This window comes from Zalophus californianus, chromosome 9 (genome assembly GCF_009762305.2).
Source record: "Zalophus californianus isolate mZalCal1 chromosome 9, mZalCal1.pri.v2, whole genome shotgun sequence".
NCBI lineage: Eukaryota > Metazoa > Chordata > Mammalia > Carnivora > Otariidae > Zalophus > Zalophus californianus.
Genome location: NC_045603.1, coordinates 98,257,721 through 98,278,948, shown reverse-complemented (window position 1 = coordinate 98,278,948; position 21,228 = coordinate 98,257,721). Strand labels below are relative to the sequence as shown.

At 47.5% G+C, this 21,228-nt stretch overlaps 1 protein-coding gene across 12 annotated transcripts; it reads right to left on the bottom strand.

Annotated features, from left to right (window-relative positions):
* Positions 1 to 321: 321 nt before the first annotated feature.
* ZNF384 (zinc finger protein 384) lies at positions 322 to 19,486 on the bottom strand. Of its 12 annotated transcripts, XM_027593019.1 has the most exons (13): positions 19,312 to 19,486; positions 19,038 to 19,099; positions 18,112 to 18,171; positions 12,362 to 12,432; positions 11,843 to 12,080; positions 11,561 to 11,608; positions 11,029 to 11,362; positions 10,072 to 10,164; positions 6,130 to 6,354; positions 5,240 to 5,422; positions 3,692 to 3,770; positions 2,303 to 2,461; positions 322 to 1,705 (listed from the first exon to the last, which is right to left on the bottom strand). In XM_027593019.1, exons 4-13 carry the CDS (start codon positions 12,425 to 12,427, stop codon positions 1,292 to 1,294), a joined length of 1,839 nt encoding a protein of 612 aa, XP_027448820.1. In that variant the 5' UTR covers positions 12,428 to 12,432; positions 18,112 to 18,171; positions 19,038 to 19,099; positions 19,312 to 19,486; the 3' UTR covers positions 322 to 1,291. The 12 variants fall into 12 exon arrangements, with proteins under 12 accessions (XP_027448820.1, XP_027448819.1, XP_027448818.1 ...); XM_027593018.1 differs by lacking the exon at positions 19,038 to 19,099; XM_027593017.1 differs by lacking the exon at positions 19,312 to 19,486 and having other exon boundaries at positions 19,038 to 19,294.
* Between the last annotated feature and the right edge of the window lie 1,742 nt (positions 19,487 to 21,228).

The window sequence follows — 21,228 nt, the reverse complement described above, 5'->3', positions numbered from 1 at the left end:
AACATATCCCCAAGTAGCTTCTTCCCATGCTCACTCATATCAGCAGCTCCACTGCCTCTGATCCTTTTACACGAATTTATTTCTATACAAGGTTCTAAAAACACCCCTTGGTTTGTACATAAGTTTTTTTTTTCTTCATTTTAAATTGCTTTATAACAACTGGTTTCCTGATTTTTTTCATTTTCTCTTTTCTCTGAAATCTGCCATGATTTAAAAACAAACAAAAAGGACAAAAGGAAATAAAAATGCCGTTGGCCAGAAGACAGGGTGGGTGGAGAGAAACAATAAGGACAAAAATAAACAAAACATCAAATATGAAAATTCTCAGAGATAATGCATTTATAAACACAGAAATGGTTACAACAAAGATGGCCGTGATGAGTGGGTATATATATATATATATTTATATATATATTTATATATAAATCCGTGTCCGGCAACTGACCGTGGCACCTAGGGAGCTAAGTCCAGTCCTTGTGTTTGCCCTGAACTCTCCCTTCTCTGCAATACCCCTTGTTTTGGGCTTTCATAAAGAACACAAAGCTCCCACAGCTCCTCTGGCTTTGGGATTGGGAGACTGAGTATGGGGCCTTGGCTGGCAGAGAAGGGGAGAGGCTCCAAGGAAAACCATAACCCACACTTCTAAGCCACCCTTGACCATTATGGGGATCTCCGGCCCCTTGGGGACCACATCTCAGCCCTTGCCCCTTTACAAATAAAGGGGGTCTGACCCCCACCCAGATCTCCCTCTTCCCGCACTAGGTAGGAAGTGAAGTGAGACCATGAGGGGAAGACGGCTCCCGGGGATTGGGGCATGTGAACAACCTCTGTTCTTTTGCAGGCAAGAATAGAACGGGAGGCTGGTTGCATTCAGGGCTCCCTTCTCTCAGAGATCCGGGAGCACCAGCCTCTAGTCTTCCACCAGCCCCAACTTTGAGGATTATGAGGGTAACGAGAGGGTAAGTGCCCACACTGGAAAAGTTTCTATGAGGTCATAGCAAATCCCTCCCTTGAGCACCAACCCCCAATTTCGAAAAGCTATGCTTAGAAGGGGAGGCTGCTGGATTACACTACCAGCTCATTATTCCTTTGCCAATCAGGAGGGCTGATGTTCCTTTTGAAGAGGAGTTGAGAATAAGCATGGTATCCTGTGTAGGAAGGCCGTGCCTGAGGCCCAAGGAGATGGAGCCAAGGCCTGTCAAGGAAGAAGACTTTTCCCACCAAGAGAAGTTGGAGAAAGAAGGGACCAGAACTTCTTTCCCCTCTTCCCAGTGGGTGGCAGCACAGGTCTCTAGGAGCTGGCCAGGTGCTCCACCTGGATGGTGCTGGTGGTGACAGTGAGGCAGATGTCCTTATGATGCTCCGCCGTCTTATAGGGGGTCAGGTCAAAGGAACACTGGGGTGGAGGGTTGGGGTTGCTGTCCCCGCCACCCCCACCCTGGGGGGCTGCCCCAGGGGACTGGAAATGTGGTGGCTGTGGCTGCTGCTGCTGCTGGGAGGCCTGGGAGGCCTGAGCCTGGGCCTGGGCCTGAGCCTGGGCCTGAGCCTGAGCCTGGGCCTGGGCCTGGGCCTGAGCTTGAGCCTGGGCCTGAGCCTGGGCCTGGGCCTGAGCCTGGGCCACTGCCGCCGCCGCCGCCGCCGCCTGCACTTGTTGCTGGAGATCAGGAGGGTTGTGTTTGCGCATATGTTTCATAAGGTACGTTTCCTGAAGGAGATGGAGAAGAAGAGTTGAGGGATGAAAGAGAAGGAAAGAGGTTACTTATAACTAGCATCCTGGGCTCTTACTTTACTTTAAATAGAGCCATACTTCAACGGAGACATTCTGGAGCTGTGGGCAAGTTCTCCCCAGGAGCCTCTGTCAGTGCTCACTATCGGTGAGCAGGAAGGAGAGGGAGACCCTCAGAGTCATGGTAGGCATTCAACTGGCACAGGGAAAACTGTCATTTCCCCAAAGATCTTTGAGTGGAATGACTTTACCACCTCTTCCTGGAGTCTAATGGAAAACATCTAACTGAAATCTTTCTCCCCAGATTGCAAGTTATTTTGCCTTATGTTTAAGTGAAATTAAGAATCATTGCTTAGCAATCTTTCTCTATAGGCTTAAGGGATCAGACACCCCCTAAACTCCTTAGCTATAGATCTGTTTAATTTCGCCTCTCTTTATGGATTCTGACGAGCTGGAGCTAGGGAGCTAGCGTTTTCAAGGCAACAGCCTTCTCTCCGGGAAGATGGGGTGAAGTGGACTGTGTGGCCCTGCAGGCCTACGGGGAAGTGAAGGGCAGGCACTGGCATGAGCACTCACCGACGTGTATGCCCGACTACAGATAGTGCAGGTGTACACCTTGGCATGCTTCACCGTATGCGTAGATAGGTGTACCTCTAGGGAGGCTGCGTCCGTGTACGCCCGATGACAGTTGTGGCACTTGAAGGGTTTATCTTTGTTGTGCTGCCGTCTGTGGGACTGGGAAAATGAGGAGAAATCAGGATGAGTGCATCAGACTCATCCTTCCTGCCTCCTTGACCTTAATGTCAGAGCCCTGAGCTGGGGTGTCAGCCTCCCAAGTTCTCTTTCCATTTGAAGGCAGCAGGAACTGCTTTCAATAAAACTTGAGGAGTTACAGGCTAAGGCAAGAGGCACAGCTCCTGCAGGACATCCCAGGAGCCTGAAAAGGGAGGACGGCTATGCTGGTCCCACTAGCCCAGTGGCTCCCAAAGTGAAGCATGGGGGGATGCTAGCGAATGCCAAGACTCTTCCACAGGGCCCCAAACTCAAAACTATTTTCAAAATAATAGTAAGACCACATTTGCCTTTTCATGCTCTCATGACTGTACAGAGATTACGTAACGTGTAATGTAGCAAAGACCGAGCACAGCAGGTAGGAGCATCTAGCCATCTTCTGGTAAGCTAAACATTAAAAACGTGCTGCAGTCTAATGGAAAACATCTAAATGAAATCTTTCTCCCCAGATTGCAGGTTATTTTGCCTTATGTTTAAGTAAAAGTAAGAATCATTGCTTAGCAATCTTTCTCTAGAGGGGCGCAGTCAGTTGAGCATCCAACTCTTGATTTCAGCTCAGGTCATGATCTCAGGGTCATGAGATTCAGCCCCACTTTCAGCTCCACACTAAGCGTGGAGCCTGCTTAAGAGTCTCTCTCCGCCTCTCCCCGACCCCGCTTGTGCACACACACACTCTAAAAAAAAAAAAGCCAATCTTTCAATTTTTGGGGTTTGTGTGTTTGGAAATACGTTATATACGTTAACATGCGATGAGTTTATTACTTTTTTTAAAGATTTTATTTATTATTTGAGAGAGAGACTGAGCAAATGAGTGGGAGGAGGAGGAGCAGAGGGAGCAGCAGACTCCCTGTGGAGCAGGGAGCCCAACGCAGGGCTCGATCCCAGGACCCTTAGATCATGACCCGAGCCAAAGGCAGACGCTTAATCAACTGAGCCACCCAGGCACCCAGGTTTGTTGTTTTTTAATGAATTACTAAGTATTTTTTCAAGTTTTTCAGTTTCACGTTCTCTGTGTAGACAGGTATTACATCAAGAAAAACTCTTTGGGTTTCCCAGTAATTATTAAGAGTGTAAAGGGGTCCTGAAAAAGTCCAGGAACCACTGTACTAGTCAAATGGCACTTTGACCCAAGTCTGAGATGCAAGGCCCCATGTGGAGGGGGGGAACATTTACCTGCAGATTGGACAGCTGTGTGAAGGCTTTCTCACAGCCCGGGTGTGCACATTTGTATGGTCTGTCACCGGTGTGGATTCTGCATGGGATGAGAAAAGAAGAAAGGGAAAGGATGTCAGCAAGGCCACTCAGGGATGTGCTCCTTAACCAACCTCCTCAAGGCCACGCCTGCCCTCCTATGGGAGTACAGGCTGGGTTCCAGGAGGTCCCAGCCTCAGCTCCTCTCTGACACGGATCATGCCATAGTGCCTGATTTCTGCTCACTGCCTCCGTCACTCAGCTCAAGCTGGGCTCCTCTGATGCGGGAGGAGGGACTGGTGGCTTGGCAGCCAAGACACAGGCAGTCCATAATTTGACATACAAGTCAGCTCCTACAGTAGCTGTCCCTAATGAATGTTCAGAAACATAAGGTAAACACATTGGTTAAGGAAAAAGAAACACACTGCTCCCAGAAAAAGCTTTGGAATCAAAGAAAAGCAGAGTTATGCTAATTATGGAGAGTAGCAGCGAAATTAACACTCATGGAAACTCTGTGAGGCTTTTCCCAGTCCGGCCCCCTAAGGGCAGAAATGCCTAGTTTAGTACCAATTTGACCTCTTTCCCAAACACTACAGGACCCTCCACTGAGATGAGCCAAGGACTTGAGGGTCTGCGGACACCTGCTCCTCATCAGGGACTTCAGAGCCATCTTTGTAACCAGGTGCTTTTCTGGACCTCCAGTATAAAATGTTGGAAACGTCACAAGACGTGTCTCTTTGTGAGGAAAGCCCGACTCCTCCTCTTCGCAAAGCAAGATGTCTGACCCCTTTGAGGGAGAATCACCACATCCAGAAGCAGCCAGGTGAGAAGGCTTCTGAGCAGTAAGTCTGAATTCCAGTTCAACTTGATACCCCCTTGAAGGACATCAACTCTTCCAGTTGTCAGGTTCAATTCCTCCTAGTCACTCCAGATTCACGGGACAAACGGTGGGCATTCTTATGAAGTACGAGCTTTTTCATTTTGTTGGCCAGTTAGTTCTCTGTGACTATTTTGGACATGTTTTGGTTTGTTCTCTACTCCTGGCATCCTTGGGACCTTGCTGGTTGCTGTAGGGGTCACGAGGCTGGTACCCAGCTCAAGGCCAAGTATGTCTTCTGCTCATAACTGGTGCCCTAAGGGCTGGCGGTACAGTCTTCTCCAATCAAATGCCCTTGCTTTGGCACCAAGGACAAAAAAATCTTGCGAGATGTGTGCTCTGGTGTTTGCAGTGAGAGAAATGAAGGCAGAAGATGTCTCTGCCCCGGGTTCGTCTCTTCCTCCCATGTATCAGGGAATGCCACACAGTCACTGCATCTCCCCCACGCCGCTTGTGCCCCAAAAAGGTTCTCTCTGAGCGTCCGCTTGTGTCTCCAGGGTCGTGGCTGCTTCTTCTCCCAGACGCCGGTCGTATTCTCCTCCAGCCAGGTCTGTCCCCCGCCCCCCGCATGCGGGTTGTTGTGTGTGTCCGGGGCGGGGGTGGGGAGGGCATGCCAGCGGGGGCGGGGGCAGTAGCCCGCCACTCTCCCTTACCGTGTGTGCTGCTGGAGGTGGGAGAGCTGGCGGAAGGCCTTCTGGCAGTAGGAACAGTTGTAGGGCTTGGCCCCCGAGTGGATTCGGAGGTGCTGGGCCAGGTAGGAGGTGTTGGCGAAGGTCTTGGAGCAGTGCGGGCACTTGTGGGGCTTGATGGTCTCCGTGTGCATCTTGGAGTGGATCCTGCCGGAGAGGAGAGGAGAGGAGGGAAGGGGGGAGGAGGAAGCAGTTCGACACCATGGGTTCAGCTCTCTGCTGGGTGAAATGATGTTGCTTGACGGATGACAGCACCCCCTCCTCCCTCCTCCCAAACACACTCCGGCCTGGAGAGGCTAATGACGAGGACACCCGGATCTAGGTTGCTGCTGATCTTACGTCGGTGGCTAGAATGGCAGTGAGATGATGAAGAGCTGCGACCCCTGGCTTCTGGTCACCTTAACGATTTCAGTCTTGTCAACCCTCTGCTTCGTTCTAAGGTTAGCACTCACCACAGATACCCTGCTTCCAAATAGTAATTTGAACAAAGACCAATACCGCCTGCTCCCCATGGACCTGAAGTTGAATGCACACCTTGGCTCTGAACTGAAGCATATAGTATAAGCAGGGCCTGCTCTGCGGAAGATTTCCAAACACAGACACAGAGAGAAACCACAAAAACCGTTCCAGACTTTGGGATTGGAGACCACCATTGCCCAGGCCCCCGCAAACTGCTAAAATACAGAGTTTATTTTTCACAGACAGTCACGAGAGCAAACTGAGGCTCCCGAAGGGCCAAGTCGAAAGGGAAAAGAGAAACCATGAGGAGAGAAGAGTAGGCTCAGGCAACGTGGCCTTAGGGGTAGGTAGGGGTTCGCAGCCGGGCGGCAGGGTAAAACCAAGAGCAGCCTTACCGGGTGTGCTGCTGGAGGTGGGACAGCTGGCGGAAGGATTTCTCACAGAAGTTACAACTGTAGGGCTTGGCCCCTGAGTGTATACGGATGTGCTGGGCCAGGTAGGAGCTGTTGGCGAAGGTCTTGGAGCAGTGCGGGCACTTGTGGGGCTTGGTCTCGGTGTGGGACTTGGAGTGGATCTGCATCTCCGACTTTGAGTAGAATGTCAGTGAGCACATCCGGCACCTGGGCCAAGCAAGGGCAGTGGTCAGAACCTTCCCACGGGCAGGGTGCCGCACCCTCCCTCCGCTTCCACAGAAGCCAGCCTATCTGATCTCCCGCTTACTGCAACTATGCTGTAAGGCCCTGAGAGGAGGAGCTGTTCTGCTGATCTTTACAGTCTAAGCTTCTCATGTGGACCCACACAATACAAATATTCAATAAATGTTCGAAGGATCTGACTCCCTAAGTGTGTAGAGAAACAAAAATTCAACCAGAAAAGACAGGTAAATCTTATCATCGGCTCTAGGCTGATGTGGATTCCATTGGGGCAGGGTTATCGACTAACTTCTGTTTTCCTTCTGCCTATAACTCGATTTCAGACTTTTAAGGGGCTCCCTTCCCCAACTTCCCATCTATAAAGGACATGCCTCGGGTATTTCTCAAGTTCCCGAGATGCTAATGAGGACAAACTGACTATACTCTCCAGAAGGACTTCTCTTCTGTCTCCTCACATAATTGCCTTCTTTCAGATTCTCTCCTACTTCCTTTTAGCCAGTGATTCCTAGAAGGATGGGGGTGGAGAAGGATCAGAATTATTTGGAGGGGCTTTTCCAAATCATGTATGTCTGGCCTACACCCTGGATCTGGTGTTCCATTGGCCGCCTCCACCCCCGAACCCCTTGGCCATCAAGTGGGAACTACTTTTGCAAAGAGCCGAGGTAACTGTTGGGAGTGGGCTGCCTCCTCTCAAACACTTAGGAGGAAAAGATTTGTGAAACACTGAGCTTCCATGCTAAACCTTTCCTCTTTCCTAGCACATGGAGCCAAAGTCAGCACTTCGGGCTGACATCAATAAGCAGCTGATATACTTTCACCCATCACCTGAGTGGGTAATCCTTCCTGTTCTGACATTGCCCAACAGTATCAAATAAGGAGGCCTCTGAGCAAGATAAGCCACAACTATTCAGACTTTATCGAGTAAGAGTTATCTGTGTGTGAGCTGGAATGCTCTCATTCCTCAACAACTCTGCAGTGCACAGTGTGAGCTGGTAGGAAGGGCAGCACCTGGAAGCCAGGCAACTGGGGAAAAAGTCCCTCTGCTCTGGTTCCTCCCCAACTTCTTTCCATAATCTGGCCTCTGGATGGTGTGGGGTGACGACTTCTGCTTTCTTCTGATCCCAGGAGAGTTTTTAGAGAATAACTGAGATCAAGACTAAAAAGAACTCTGCGCTCCTCAGAGGAAAAAAAATATTACACTATTTGGGGGTATGGTCTCTATTATTAATGTTTCTACTGAAATTCCGATCATTAAGGTCAATTTCTATATCTCTGGTCACTTGAAAACTCTGAGGAAAATCTGATTCCCAGTTCGCCAATCCCTGGCTATCGTCTGGCATGCCCAACCATTATATGGGAGGCGCACAGGTTCTGTTTATAGTTTAGTACAGTCCAAAGGACACAGCCAATGGAAGTCTGGACACCTGGGCTCTACTCAGGGCTCAGTTATAGGCTTGCTCATCAATCTAGACCTCAATTTTCTGGTCTGTAAAATGGAGAGATAAATATCTTCCCCTAGAAGGGCCAGCAAACCCACAGAACAGTCAAAGCTAAGCCAAGTGTTCTCTAATAATAAAACTGCACAAATGTTAACAGTACCAGTGTCCATGGATGAGCTCATGCTACTAATGTTCCACAGAGGTTAGAAACTGGACACATTGCCACTTGGAGGGGAAACGGAACTAATGTTACAACATAACTTCCCTCGGTTGCTAAAATTTCTCAGACAGGTGGAACATCACATTCATTTTAACTCAAACAAAAGCTCATAGTTTGTGTGTGAGTATTGAACACACAACTGCACCCTTAGTATGAAATTAACTACAAGAGAGAAAATAACCCTCTTTATCCAAGTTTTCAACGAGAGAAGAAATCTGCAAAACTTAAATCCATAGACAATGGACTGGCAACAAAATAAGCAGTCTCAAATGACGATCATAATAACCATAATAATAGTTGCCATTTGTTGTGCCAGATATTGCCAGGGCCCCACACCAGTTAGGCACTTGAGACACACTGTTTCTGCTCCTCACAACAACCTGGCAAGTATTATCCCTGTTTTACAGAAAGGAACACTGAAGGCTCAGAGAGGTTAAGTAATTTGCCACAGGGCAAACAGTTATTCACTACACAAAGCTACGATTCTAACCTAATTTGAGATTCCTCACATTAGACATATTCAAGGAGAGGCAGACTATCATCTGTCAGGAATGTTTAGAAGACTAAAACTACAGAGAAGGGGCTGGCTTAGGTGACCATTAAAGTTATTTCCAACTCTGAAATCCTATGAAGCCAGATAAAAGAGCACAAGTCCTTTAATGCAAGGTGTTGGGTGGCTGAAAAGAAATCTTGATTTAGGAGCACTGTGGCAGTGGGCAGTTAGCAGGAGACAGCAAAGCCACCACCCCATTTCACTAGGCGCACAAGGCCAGGGGGCCGCAGTCACATCCAACACAAGAATGGGGCCCCTTCTGGGGCAGGCAATGCAATGACCCTGTTTACAATATCAACTTTGAATCACCCCATTCTTTCCCTAAGATATTCAAAACCAATTTCAGATACTCTGATTTTCCCTCAAAACATTTCCACATGATAAATGGGGGGCCGTGACTGATCTTCCCATTTTACAGATGGGAACAAAGAGCTAGCAAGAAGGTGACTTGTCCAGACTAATAGAACCCAAGTCCAACAATACCAAATGCCACTGACCACAGGAATGAATGTGGTTGACCCACACATGCACGAAAATAGGGATTTATTTATTTGTGTGTGTGTTGTGTGTGGATTAAAAAGATCCCTTTGGAACTTCAGAGTTCTGAGTTTCTAAAGAAATTCCAGTCACCCAGAATATAATTAGGCGCCCTTAATTTCAGAGTTCTCCTTAGTCACCTGGGTGTGGGGGCCAGTCAAGAATTCCAAAAACACTAAGGGTGTAGAAAATGCTACCAGGGCTTCCTTCCAATTGTATATTCACATTTCTCCCCATAGACACAGTTTAGGAAGTCCAGAGATAGCTTTAATGTGGACCCAAAAAATAAACAAGCAAAAGCAAAAACAAAAAGAAACCCTTGGCAGAATCAGAGGACCCTGATCCATGTGCAAAGCTCCAAAGGGTGTCAGAGACCTAGCCCATTACTCTCACAACAACACATTTTCTAGAGGTCTATCTCCATGTCACAGTGACCTCACTTTAAGCAAATACATAAAAATCCAGATTTCTACAAAATAAAAGGGATTTTCACTTTGTAAAATGATATATAAAAGATGCTTTTAAATGAATCAAACTTGTCAGGTACCTTTATAAAATATGATGTAAACATTTTCCAGGAACACTTTTATTGTATAAAGTGGGATACACCTGTAATAATAAAGCTGCAGTGAACTTTCGGATTAGGAGCTGGAATTCTGCAGTGCTCAATACTTTCTGCATAGCAACACTCCCCTCATTTTCACTTACAAAGAGGAATTTACACACTCTGTAGTCGTGGCTACTCTCCACAGTAGATGTGTACAACACAAATACAAATAAATGCTAAATGACAACTACTGCTTCTCTCTTTTGAAGTTCCCAACATTTCAAATCTTAGCTGATATATATACTCCCAACAAATGGGAGGCATAAACAGAATTCTCCCCATTTTACAGATGAGGAAACTGAGGCCCAGAGAGGGGAAAAGGACTTGCCCAGGGTCACACAGCAAGTTCGTGGTGGAGCCGGGAACTGAATCCATGAGCCCAAGGCTCTGTCCATTTCCTGTGCCGCAGTTCCCTTCGCTCCTAAAATGGGAACAACATTGCCCATCTCGGTACACTAAGGACAGACCCAGTCTCCCAGCCATGCACATCTGCCCCTGTCTGCATCAAAGCTGTGACAGTGGTTATCCCACTCTGTAACCTGGGACCAGACTTCCCAAACCCACTAGGGCCCGTGATAGTTTTCAAAGGGATTAAAAGACGTCCAACTGTCAAAGGGCAGGGAGTTTGCTTCTGAAATTCTTTTTGTATAGCGCCACATGCAAATATAAGACTATTTGGCAATGGACAACTTAAAGGAAGTACAGAATCAAAATGACTTTCATGAATTAGAAAGTGAGCAAACAGGCATTTCATAAGCATATAGTCCAAGGCGGGCGGGGGAAGGGCGATATCCTGTACCTCCCATCTTTTTATACAGACCCCTCCCATCACCCCAACCATGCAGGGTCAGGCAGTCTCAGTGCTCAAATATGGCCCAAGAACCAGTGGATGGCACACAGGTTAAGGTTAGGGGCTTATCAGAACAGTTTCTTAGAGAAATAGGAATGGAAAGTGTAGAAAGCACAAAGGAGCTGGAGACGGAGTCTGAAATCAGTCTAAAGCCTTATCATAAGGAAGAAACTCCGTTAAGTCATTCAAAAATTAGTCAATGCTGACAACCCCAAAAAGGAAGGCATACAATGGGTCTGCATCCTGGGGAAGAGTCACTAGAGAAGTGCTAGCTGGAAGCTCTACGTTCCTGCCCCACAACAGAACACCTGACATGCAAGTGGATCTGAGGTGGAAAGCTGTCCGCGTAGAGCCTGATTAGGGGCAAGACACAAAGGGGGTAGGTAAGCTGAGACAGTGATCCTCACCCCTTGCTGCCCTGGCTCTGATCCTTACCTATAGGTCTTGCCGTCTTTCTGATGGTCATCATCATCCTCGGGGGAGAGGACATAAGGGTCATTCATCTCAGGTAGCCCTGATTCCAGCATCCGCTTCTTCTTCCGGCCCCGAGGGGGCTTAGGGGCCACACTGCCACCTCCACCACCACCTCCGCCTCCTTCCTCTGTTAGGGTTGATGCTACCTTCTTGGAGAGGTCAGGGACCACCTGCAGGGCTTGTGAGCCAGGGGGAAGAGCTGAGACAATCATGGGAGCCGAAATGGGGAAGGTCTGAGCTGATGAGGCTGTGGTCACAAGGGAGCCTGAGGGGGACGTGATTACCAAACCAGGACCTAGGATTGGGAGAAAAAGGAGATGGTGTCATGTTGTCCAGTCCTGATCCTATTTAATTTCCCCCAGATCATTGTCTAACCAACCCCTCACCACCGCCCTCCCAGCCCAGAGTACATAGGAAACCCCAAACCCTGTAGAAAAATAATGGTCTCCTAACCCCTGTCCCCACCCCACCCCCGGTTAACAGTGAGATTTACCCCTTGATTGACTCCCTTCTCTTCTCCACCTCTGAGAACAGGAGACTCCTTGATTCAGAGAAGGAAAGAATGTCACCTCCTCAAAGGCAGGGACCGCATCTTCTACTTCTTTGTATCCCCCACAATGCCTAGCGCATTGCTAGGCACACAGTAGGCACTTAATAAAAATGTGATTGAGTAATCAAACACATATCCCACTCCCATGTCCTTGGAGCCCTCCAGCCTGGGGTACTGATCATGGAAGATCAACACCTCAGATTGGAGAAGAGCAGAGTGGCTCACCAGCAGTCATCAGTCCTGTAGACGGCACAGGGACCACGGTGATATTCTGGGTAACGGACGCCTGGCTATGTGGGGTCAGCTGGTCTGACTTGGACTCTGTGTCCATACTGATGCCTGAGGGCAGGGACACTGAGGCAGGCACTGTCAGCAGGGTGGGGTAGTGGGGTGGAGCCAGCCCACAGCCCTTCTCTGGCAGCAGCTGATCCTTCATCTTGTTGATGAACATCGTGTTCTCAATCTAAAAGAAAAGCAAAGGGGAGGCAAGCGGTCTCCTCAGAAAGAGCCTGACTTTGTCTGCTCCCTAAGCACTTTGCATGGTCTGTCCTCCTTGGAGATCAAGAAGTGTATCTTTGTGCTTCCAGAGAGAAGCCAGGACAGAAATTATAATTCTCAGTGATGGGGGACCTGGTGAAACAGCACGTGATTTATCTCGCTTCAGTCTCCACAGTAATAGAACTCAATGCTCAGAGCTGAAAAAAGTACATGAAAGGGAAGGAGCAAAAACCAAACACCACCTACCTGTCCTGAGACTGTGGGGATGGAAGGCCAGAAGTACGGGTTAGAATTGAAGTGAGATTCTTCCATTCTACCTGAAGAGAAAAAGAGAAACCACGTCACACTCAGGACTAAATCTGAAGAAACGCAGCAACGGAGAAGGGCGGTTGAGGAATTCCCGGCCCCTTCTCTGGCACCTGACCACAGGGCTGGGAATTCAGAGTGAAGATCTCAGGATCTGCCATATTAGTCCCAGAGAGCCACTGAGCATGAAATCCAACAGAGCCTATCCTACGTAAGATGCCTATGAAGGAACTTGTAGACACATCTCACCTACAGAATGTCTCCCATAACCCAAAGAAACAGACCTGGCAATACTTTCCTTTGGTGACAAAAAGAGAAAGTCAAGTCATTAGCAGGGAAGGGATGTACCCACTTGTGGGTAAATCACTGACTGACTTAGTAACAGCCAGGGTACCTATCCCTGGCTCCTCTTTTCCTTTATCCCACAAATCCATCTTCCTTGAAATAAAACATTTTAAGACTTCCAAATGACACACTTGTAGTTCTATGCAGCTTGAAAAGGTTCTAGGCCAGAACACAAAATGCCCAAGGGAATTAAAGAATGAAACTGGCAGGAATCACTATCAGTGCCAGATGATACCTGGGGACCATGCCCCCCCCCCCCCCACAAACCGACCAAGGTCTAAGAACATCCATGGTGCTGCACTGGGTACTACACGTGCTGAGCGGAGCAGTGAGAACCTGCAATCACCGGTTTAAAAGAACGTTCTAGCACCAGGAGTAGCAGTAGCACCCAGATTCCTACTTACAGGGATTCAGAAAAGGGACAAGAGTGCACCAGAACACACTAACACAGTACTAGACTCCTGCTTTGTAATTCTCAAACACGATGCTTCTGAGAGTTCAAGTTCTTCCGTGTGTGTGGATGATAAAGCTTAAAACTTTGGGAGGGAGGAATAAGCAAGACGTGTAATCCCTCAGAATCATGTTCCAAGTCACAGATGGGTATAGAATCTAGGCATCCCACCATTTTCCCACTCTGATCACTTCTCCTAGCAAGGTAGTATGTTAATGACAGTTATTCAAGAGTAGTTTCCCCAAATCCTGGACCCAGAAAGATCCAGCCCAGCAGAAGGCAGGTGAAGAGGGAGTATGAGACTGCTGGAATGGGGAAATGATGAATAGCAGGAAATAAACATTATCATCATGCTGCTACTCTGAACCAGAAGTAACCAAGATTTAGGTGGGGAAGAAGGACCTGTGACTTACAGCCACGAGCAGGTCCCACTGAGGATGTGCCGGAGGCAGATACCAGAGCTGCTAAGTACTGGAGGGTACACTGGGCACAGAAACCGGGTTTGAAGTAGATTAAGAAAACTAGGAAAATCTGTTAACAAAGGAGGAGAAACAGAAGGGACTTCACTCTAAAAGTAACCCTGTTCCTTCTCCTTCTCCAGAAATCTCATCACATTTTTTGCTCTATTAAACAGCATTCTCGATTTTCATAAAACCTATAAAGGGAAGCAGAACTGAATTGCAGCCTACTCTTTCCTAAAAAGTAGCAAAGGAGAGGAGAGGAATGCACCAAACCTGTGACTACAACTTCACACAAATAAGACTCAATATTAACTGACTCGAGAAATCAACCACAGGCACATCCTGCTCCCCAACTTAAAAAATACATCAGAACAGTCTCCAACACTGGTGCTAACCTTTTCCTTCCAGCACTAACTTTATAAAGGGGCCTCAGGTCCTTCTTAGGCGACAGAAATCAAGAAATGATCAGATCACAGTTTAAGGCGATCCAATCTTGCCAAGCCTTTTGGGAAGCAGGGATCCCATCTTGGACCTCCCCACGGTCTCCAACACAGAACTCCTCACCCAGTATGCAAGTCCACATTTAATGGACTGAATGACAGTGGACTCTATACATACAGATTTTGAAAACAATGCTAGGGAGCTCAAACCATAACTCATAACCCCCATCTCTCTAACCTTCTAGTTGAAAGAAATGACACAGACAAGAGTGGTGGCATATGGTGGCAATGAAGTAGAGAATTAGGCTGCAGAGTAAAGAAGGAGGGTCTAATTATAATCTCCCCCTAAAGAGTCAAGGAAGTAAACACATTAGGGATGTGAAAATTTAGGAGGGAGGAACCAAAAGCCTGCAAATAAGAATGTCTTCCGATAGGGTTCCTACCGGAAGCACAACACTCCTCCTTGCCAATAAAGATTAGATCCATTCATATTGTCCTACAAGTGGCTCAGGTGAAACACTTTCTGAGAGAAAGAGCCCCTGTGGGTTCTTACAAAGGGGACACACAAAGTGACGTGGAGGACAGGACAATGTCACCACCACCATCACCACTAACATCTATTAACTGCTCGTTGTGTTCAGGGCACTGTTCTAGGCCCTTCGAAGTACTTCACAACGACTGCATCATTTAATCCCCACAGCAACCCCATGAACTCCTGGGATCCCCACGTTTCAAATAAGGAAACTGGAGTCACAGAGTCAAATAGTAAATATTAGAGCGGGGATCTGAATGCAGATACCAAAGAGGAAGTTAAGAACGGGGGTTCTACAAGAGACCCGAATCCTACAACTCAAGTACATACACTGTGATACTGTGACTTGATACAGCAATAAAATTTACAGCATTTCCAGGAATGGACCATGCATTTTTGAGATAGTTCTCTGTAAATGTTTCCAAAAGTGAAATTTTTGATAACAGCAAAAATGCAGTTAAAAGAGGATATTCTCTGTCCACAACCTGGGAGACCTCACTTGGCCACCAAGGTAATTGATTTTAGAATAATGGAATCTGAGTAAAAAGGCCAGACCATCCAGAGGGTGGTCTGAATAAAAGGCCTCTCCACTTCCCTGGATACCCAGGCTATCCCTCTGCTTTGGTTCTTAAGAGAACAAAGCTGAAGATCAGAACCACAGCTGTTCCTAGGACACAGTGATAAATGTGCCTTGTGGGCTTCCGAGAAACATGTGTGGCCCAAAGAGGGGGGTACACAGAGAGTTCTGCTCACCCAACTAGAAGCAATATTTGCCTACAAAATGACACCTATATGCTATACTACTGTTCTAAAAAGGCTGACTTCAATCTCTGTATCCCTGAAAGGAGATCAAATGGAGAGCCAAGAAGGAAGGCTCTTGCCAGAATACAATGTAAATGGCGCCCCCTGGAGTTGTGTTAACAGGGCGCTCCTGGTGCCAGATCACTCAATACCTTTTTACTGTCCATTAACCTCTTAACTTTCTATGTTTCATGGAATAATTCTCCTCCCCAAACCATCCCGACATCCAAGCAGGCATATACCAACATTCTTAAAACCTGAAGAAGCCCAATGATATTATGAGGAAACCCCATTTCTACACAGAGTGCCAGTTTTGATGATTATGCCAACATATCAATGATAATAAAAAGAACTGGTTTACCCTAGATTAGGAAGAAAGTAGAAGGCTTTTATTACAGACCCAAAGAGCAGGAAAGAAAGAAAAACATAGTAAGTAGAAAGAAGAATGTTGGCAGATTGAAAATCTGGGTTCTAATTTCAACTTCACTATTGCAGAACACCTCAAGCACTCTGTTAATAAAAAGGAAGGTTTACTATAAGTTGAACAGTATTTTTCTTTCAGGAGGGTCAAAGAACTACATTATTTCTTTTCCAATCTCAAAAAAAATCTTGGAAGCACTGAGGAGATGAAGAAAAAAGACAATTATTAAGTAACACCCACGAAACATTTAGTAAGTCTTGAACTCTTGCACCAGAGCTTTGTCCATCTGTCCATCCTTCCACAGCGCGACCAGCCATCCAGGAACAAAGATGCCACCGCCTGCAGCATGTGGTTTTGGTAGACATGGTAAAAAGACTACAGTCTCTTTCCTGGTACTTACTACATTCAAAAAAATTGTTGTTTTTCAAATAAAGCCCAATTTTTCCTCAGGAAAGCAATATTCTCTTAACATAACAAGTCTTGAGAAAATCATGAAAGACTTGCGCCAACCAAGTGTAGTAGCTGGAGAATGAACCTAGAAATCAAGACTTCTGGAATCTAATTCTAGGTCCCACATCAGTGGTTGACTCTGAATAATTTACTATTCTACTAAGTTTCTATTTGGGTAGAGGATGGAGGAGAATAAACCCCTTAAAACAAATTCATAAGGCATATGGTGATGGGAGGCAGCTCAAAAAAGAAAAAGAAATAAAATGCTTCAAGTGCTCCCGAAAGGAAGAGAGTTAGGGAAATACTTCCATGTGCCGAGGACTACTAGTGACAATTACTGACAATTACATAAAGACCACATAATTACAAAGATACTACCCAAGAGTATCAGGTCTATAGCCTCCAGCTCAGTAATCACCAACTAGAAGCACCCACAATAAACAGAGATGCGAAGAACAACCAACCCAAACTCAACTACAGAAAGAACTTGACCCACGGACCTCAGACACTCTACAGAGAAAAACTGCTCCAAAATGCACAACTGCAGAAAGGCTGCAATATTAGCTAAGGACTTGAAATGAAGAAACACAGAGAACCATTTTTCTTTCAGTAAGGAAACAAAATCTTTTTCTTAGGTTCTGAGGGCACTCAGCAAGGGCCATCCCAATATAATTTGGGGGCCTTCCCACCATCTGTGAACTCTTCCAAGTACAAAATAACCCAGAACAGGTTTATCCCAACTCTACTGGGAAAGACCATCACACCATGCCCAAACACACCAACGGGACCACTACCACCACAAAGTTGGCAATCTGAGCCAGCAATGTCTACCCTGGGTACTGCTGGACCATGGTACCCAGTACCCTGTGGGAAGAAGAGCACAGTGGTTTCCCCGTCCCTGTCCTGCCTACTTCACTATAAATGATGGATCTGGGAAATATGAGGCAAAAAAAAGAAGTGGGCAGGGAAAAGGGGGCGAGGCAGTTGGAGAAAAGGAAATATGCACTTAGTATTTAATTACCAACGTGGCTCAGAAGCCTATGGGGAATAAATTTTATAAACCAGACTGGAATTGGTCCTTAGAAGACATCTCTAGGATTATAAGCTCTGAACTCAAACTCTTTTGGGTCTCACATTGTCATTTTCAGACTACCTAGAACTCTACCACCATCAAACCTCATTATTTTGAATTCTTCCAGACCTACTTCTGAAGTTCACTCCATACAATTTTATCCACTTTACTTTAAACTACCCATGAACCAGGTGTTGGGTTTTTTGTTGTTGTTTTTCTGAAAACTTCACCCTGACACACCAAACTGAAATAACCCTGTGTCACTGATTCTAATCACTCAACAGGTCTACTTGAAGCACTCCTCTGTGACATTAAGAATATGAACCCCACTCTAAACTCTGCTTGTTCCAAATCCAGGAAAGCAATTCCATAAGCTATACCACAAGGACTACACTGGCGACTGGGGCCCATTTGTCCCCAAAGCAGAATAAATTTCTCCTTTGGACACCATGCAACCCTATTCAGTGATTTCACTTGGACATTTCATAAATCATTTCTGAATACTGGTGGGAATGGAAAGTGATGGGGTACAGCGCTAACTTTTTACACAAAAACTTCCTGTGTATCTTCAAGAGATCATTTTTCTCTCACAACAAACACCAGTATTAAAATTGCTATTACTAGAAGAATTCTGTCACAGTGTCCCCAAGAAGCCCATTTAATTATGACCCCTTCTCCCCCCAAACCAGAAAAGCCATTAACCCAAAATTGTCTTACCCTCTCTCTCTCTTCCTCCTGTCGTCTTATTCCTTCTCCTTTCCAGGGCTCCTGAACTTTCTGTAAACAAATTGTCTGGGTTACAGGGGCCAGTAAGGGTGCAGCCACCAGGGAACTGTGGAGAACCTCAGGAATTCTTTTGACTGTCAGCAGTCTGGAAGGCAGGCAGACCCCCAAAATCCAAAGATGCAATGGTATAATAAGGAGTGTAGTGCCACCCACTATGTGGATACAAGGGAAATAAATCCAATTCCCAGGAACCAAGATGAACTCTATCACCAGTGTTTGGGTTCCACTCCTGGGCTCAGACACTGGCTCTTCTTCATTCCCTAGGGCCACGGGTAAGCAGGAGTCAGAGAACAGAGGAGTTGGAGGAAGAGATGGGCCCCTGCCCCCTGAGGACTGCCTCAGAAGGCAAAGCTGAAGACTAGGGGGATGCACAAGCCCTTGTGTCAGGCACAGTGCCAGTTCAGGCCCAGCCACTTCCTCTGGCCTCCCCCCCACTTCTTCGAGGACTTCGCCCCTGCCTACCCAAGGCCTTGCGCCAAGAAGTACCTCCCTCAGCCTGCACAGGGGTCTACCTATTGGACACCCCAGCTGTCCCCAAAACACCTTCGCTCCCCTGAGACAGCCCCTGGGAGCCTTCTCCTGATGTCACCCCCCACCCCTTCCTCAAAGACCCTTCTTTGGGACGTCCCTCCTTCCCCTCCAGGGAGCTGAACTCTGCCACCCACCAGACAGACACCCGCCCCCTAAGCCCCCCCATTCCTCCCCATCGCCCGCTCCTCCACAACCACTTCCGGTTCCGGGACGGACACACATACAGTCACACCGTGGACCCCCCCTTCCACGCCCCCCCAAGGAAAAGGGGAGGGGGGAGGAGCAGAGAGCTTGGCGCGCGCCGACTGCAGCGGCGCGAGACTCACCCGGCGGCGACGGCTGCGGCGGCGCCAGAGCCTGAGCCAGAGCGCGGGAGGGGCGGCGTTTGCTGGGAAAGGAGGGAGCCGAGTGGGGCGGGAGGACCAGCAGGGGGCGAAGGGAGGGGGGGAGAGCGCGAGGCGGAGCGCGCGGGCACGCACTTTCGGCGCGAGACAGACCCACACACTCACACGCACGGAATGCGCGCGAGACACCCGCAGGGCGGGGGCGCGAGGCAGTGGGTGGCCCCCTCCCTCCGGCCCTCCCTCCCTTAACACTCACCCGGAAGTGGTGCTGCAGCTCGTGCTCCCGAGAACCCCGATTCCTCCACGCCCCCTCCCTCCCTCCCTCCCCCCAACAGACTCGGAGTAGAGCTGCGGCGGAGAGAAGGCGGGAGCGCCGGAAACGAAAAGGGGGGAGGGAGGGAAATGGCAATGCAGGGGGGGCGGTAAAGGGGAAAGGGGGGAATGCAAAGGTCGAGTCACTTCCGGGAGCGGCAGAGCATATCCGGCGCTGCCAGCGCTCCGGGATACTCAGGGCAGAAGTTACGACAAGTAGGGGCGGAAGTGGCTTCTGCCCGGGGACGCGATAGAGTACTGTGTGGATGTGACGCCACAACGGAAGCGAAGGTGGATTCCGCTAAGGGCAGAAGCTGAACCTTCAGAATTGCGGTCCCGGCTTTCCGGAAGGGACTTCTGGGGAAGTGGGAGGGTGAAAGCCGACAGGTTTATGAATTATGCATCAGGTACGGGGCCGGGGGGTGGGGTGTGTGGGGGTGGGGGGAGGCAGGTAGGGATTCTTTTTTTTTTTTTTTTTTTTGCAGGTAGGGATTCTTAAAAGGCTATGGATCCGTTTCCCTTCCCTCAGCGTAGAATAAACTGATGTAGGAAGTTACCGACCATTATTTTTCGTTATACTCTCAAGAATATCTCAGTGCTTTGAATTGCGGGAAAGGATGAGGATGTGTCAGTTGTTTTCTGAGGTCCCTACTTAGGCCCCAAGAGTAACTGATAACCTCTCCCTGACCACACCACGTACTCTTGGCTTTGGGTCTCCATGTTCTTGTTGCCCCCCCATCCACATCTCTATCTCCTCACCCTGCTCTACTTTTAAATAGAGCACTCATCACCCCCTGATATTATATTGTTTGCTGTCCACCTCTTCCTACTGGAATATCGGCTTCATGAGGGCAAGGGCTTTGAATTGTTCACCGCCGTATCCTCGGAGCCAGGCATTTAATAAGTGGTCAGTAAACGTCTGTTGCATAAATGAACACTGTATGAACTCTTTCAGGAAGCCTTACGGGATTGCTCGAACACATAACGGTTCCGTTCTCTGAATTTCCACAGCGTTTAGTCTGTACTATTTAATATATATGACTCTCCAGAAAGATTGTCCGTTTCTCAGGGAAGAAACGGTCTCGTACATGGTATCCTTCCCACTGCTTTGCTGAATACGAAGCAGATGCTGAATAAATATATGCTATTTGAGTAAATGAATGCAGCCTGCACCCCGATCTGGCCAGAATCCCCTTGAGCTGAGCTTTATTTTGGCTGAAGCAGAATTGAAGTCCTTCCTACTAACAGTAATAGCCCCTTGCTTAGAAAGCAAGATAACGCAAATAAAAATAATTGTAATGTTCTCTTTACGGATAATGAAAATAAGACTGAAGATTTAAGTGATTTTTTTTCACAACAAGGAAGTAGCAAAAAACACCTAAAAATAAACATTTAAGTTAAAGGTTTATTTTTTTATTTTTTAAAAAAGATTGTATTTATTTATTTGACAGAGAGAGAGACAGCAAGAGAGGGAACACAAGCAGGGGGAGTGGGAGAGGGAGAAGCAGGCCTCCCGCCGAGCAGGGAGCCCGAGCCCAGGACCCTGGGATCATGACCTGAGCCACCCAGGTGCCCTAAGTTAAAGGTTTAAATAGGAGATATGTATCCTTGGATTGTAATTATAGTTTGTATCCTTTTGGAAGTGTCTACTCTCTCAACCATGTTTTTTGGGCTCTGCACTCAGTCTGTGTTAACTGAATAGCAATAGTTGGCAGGATAAGATCTTAAGGGCTCAGATGTGACCAAACCTAGTTGCTGCATGGGTTAGAAATGGCTAATTCCAGAAATGTCGACTTTGGGGGCTGAGGTAAAGAAGTGGGAGCAAAATCGTTGTAATCACTCTAAGTCCCGGTGGTCCTCT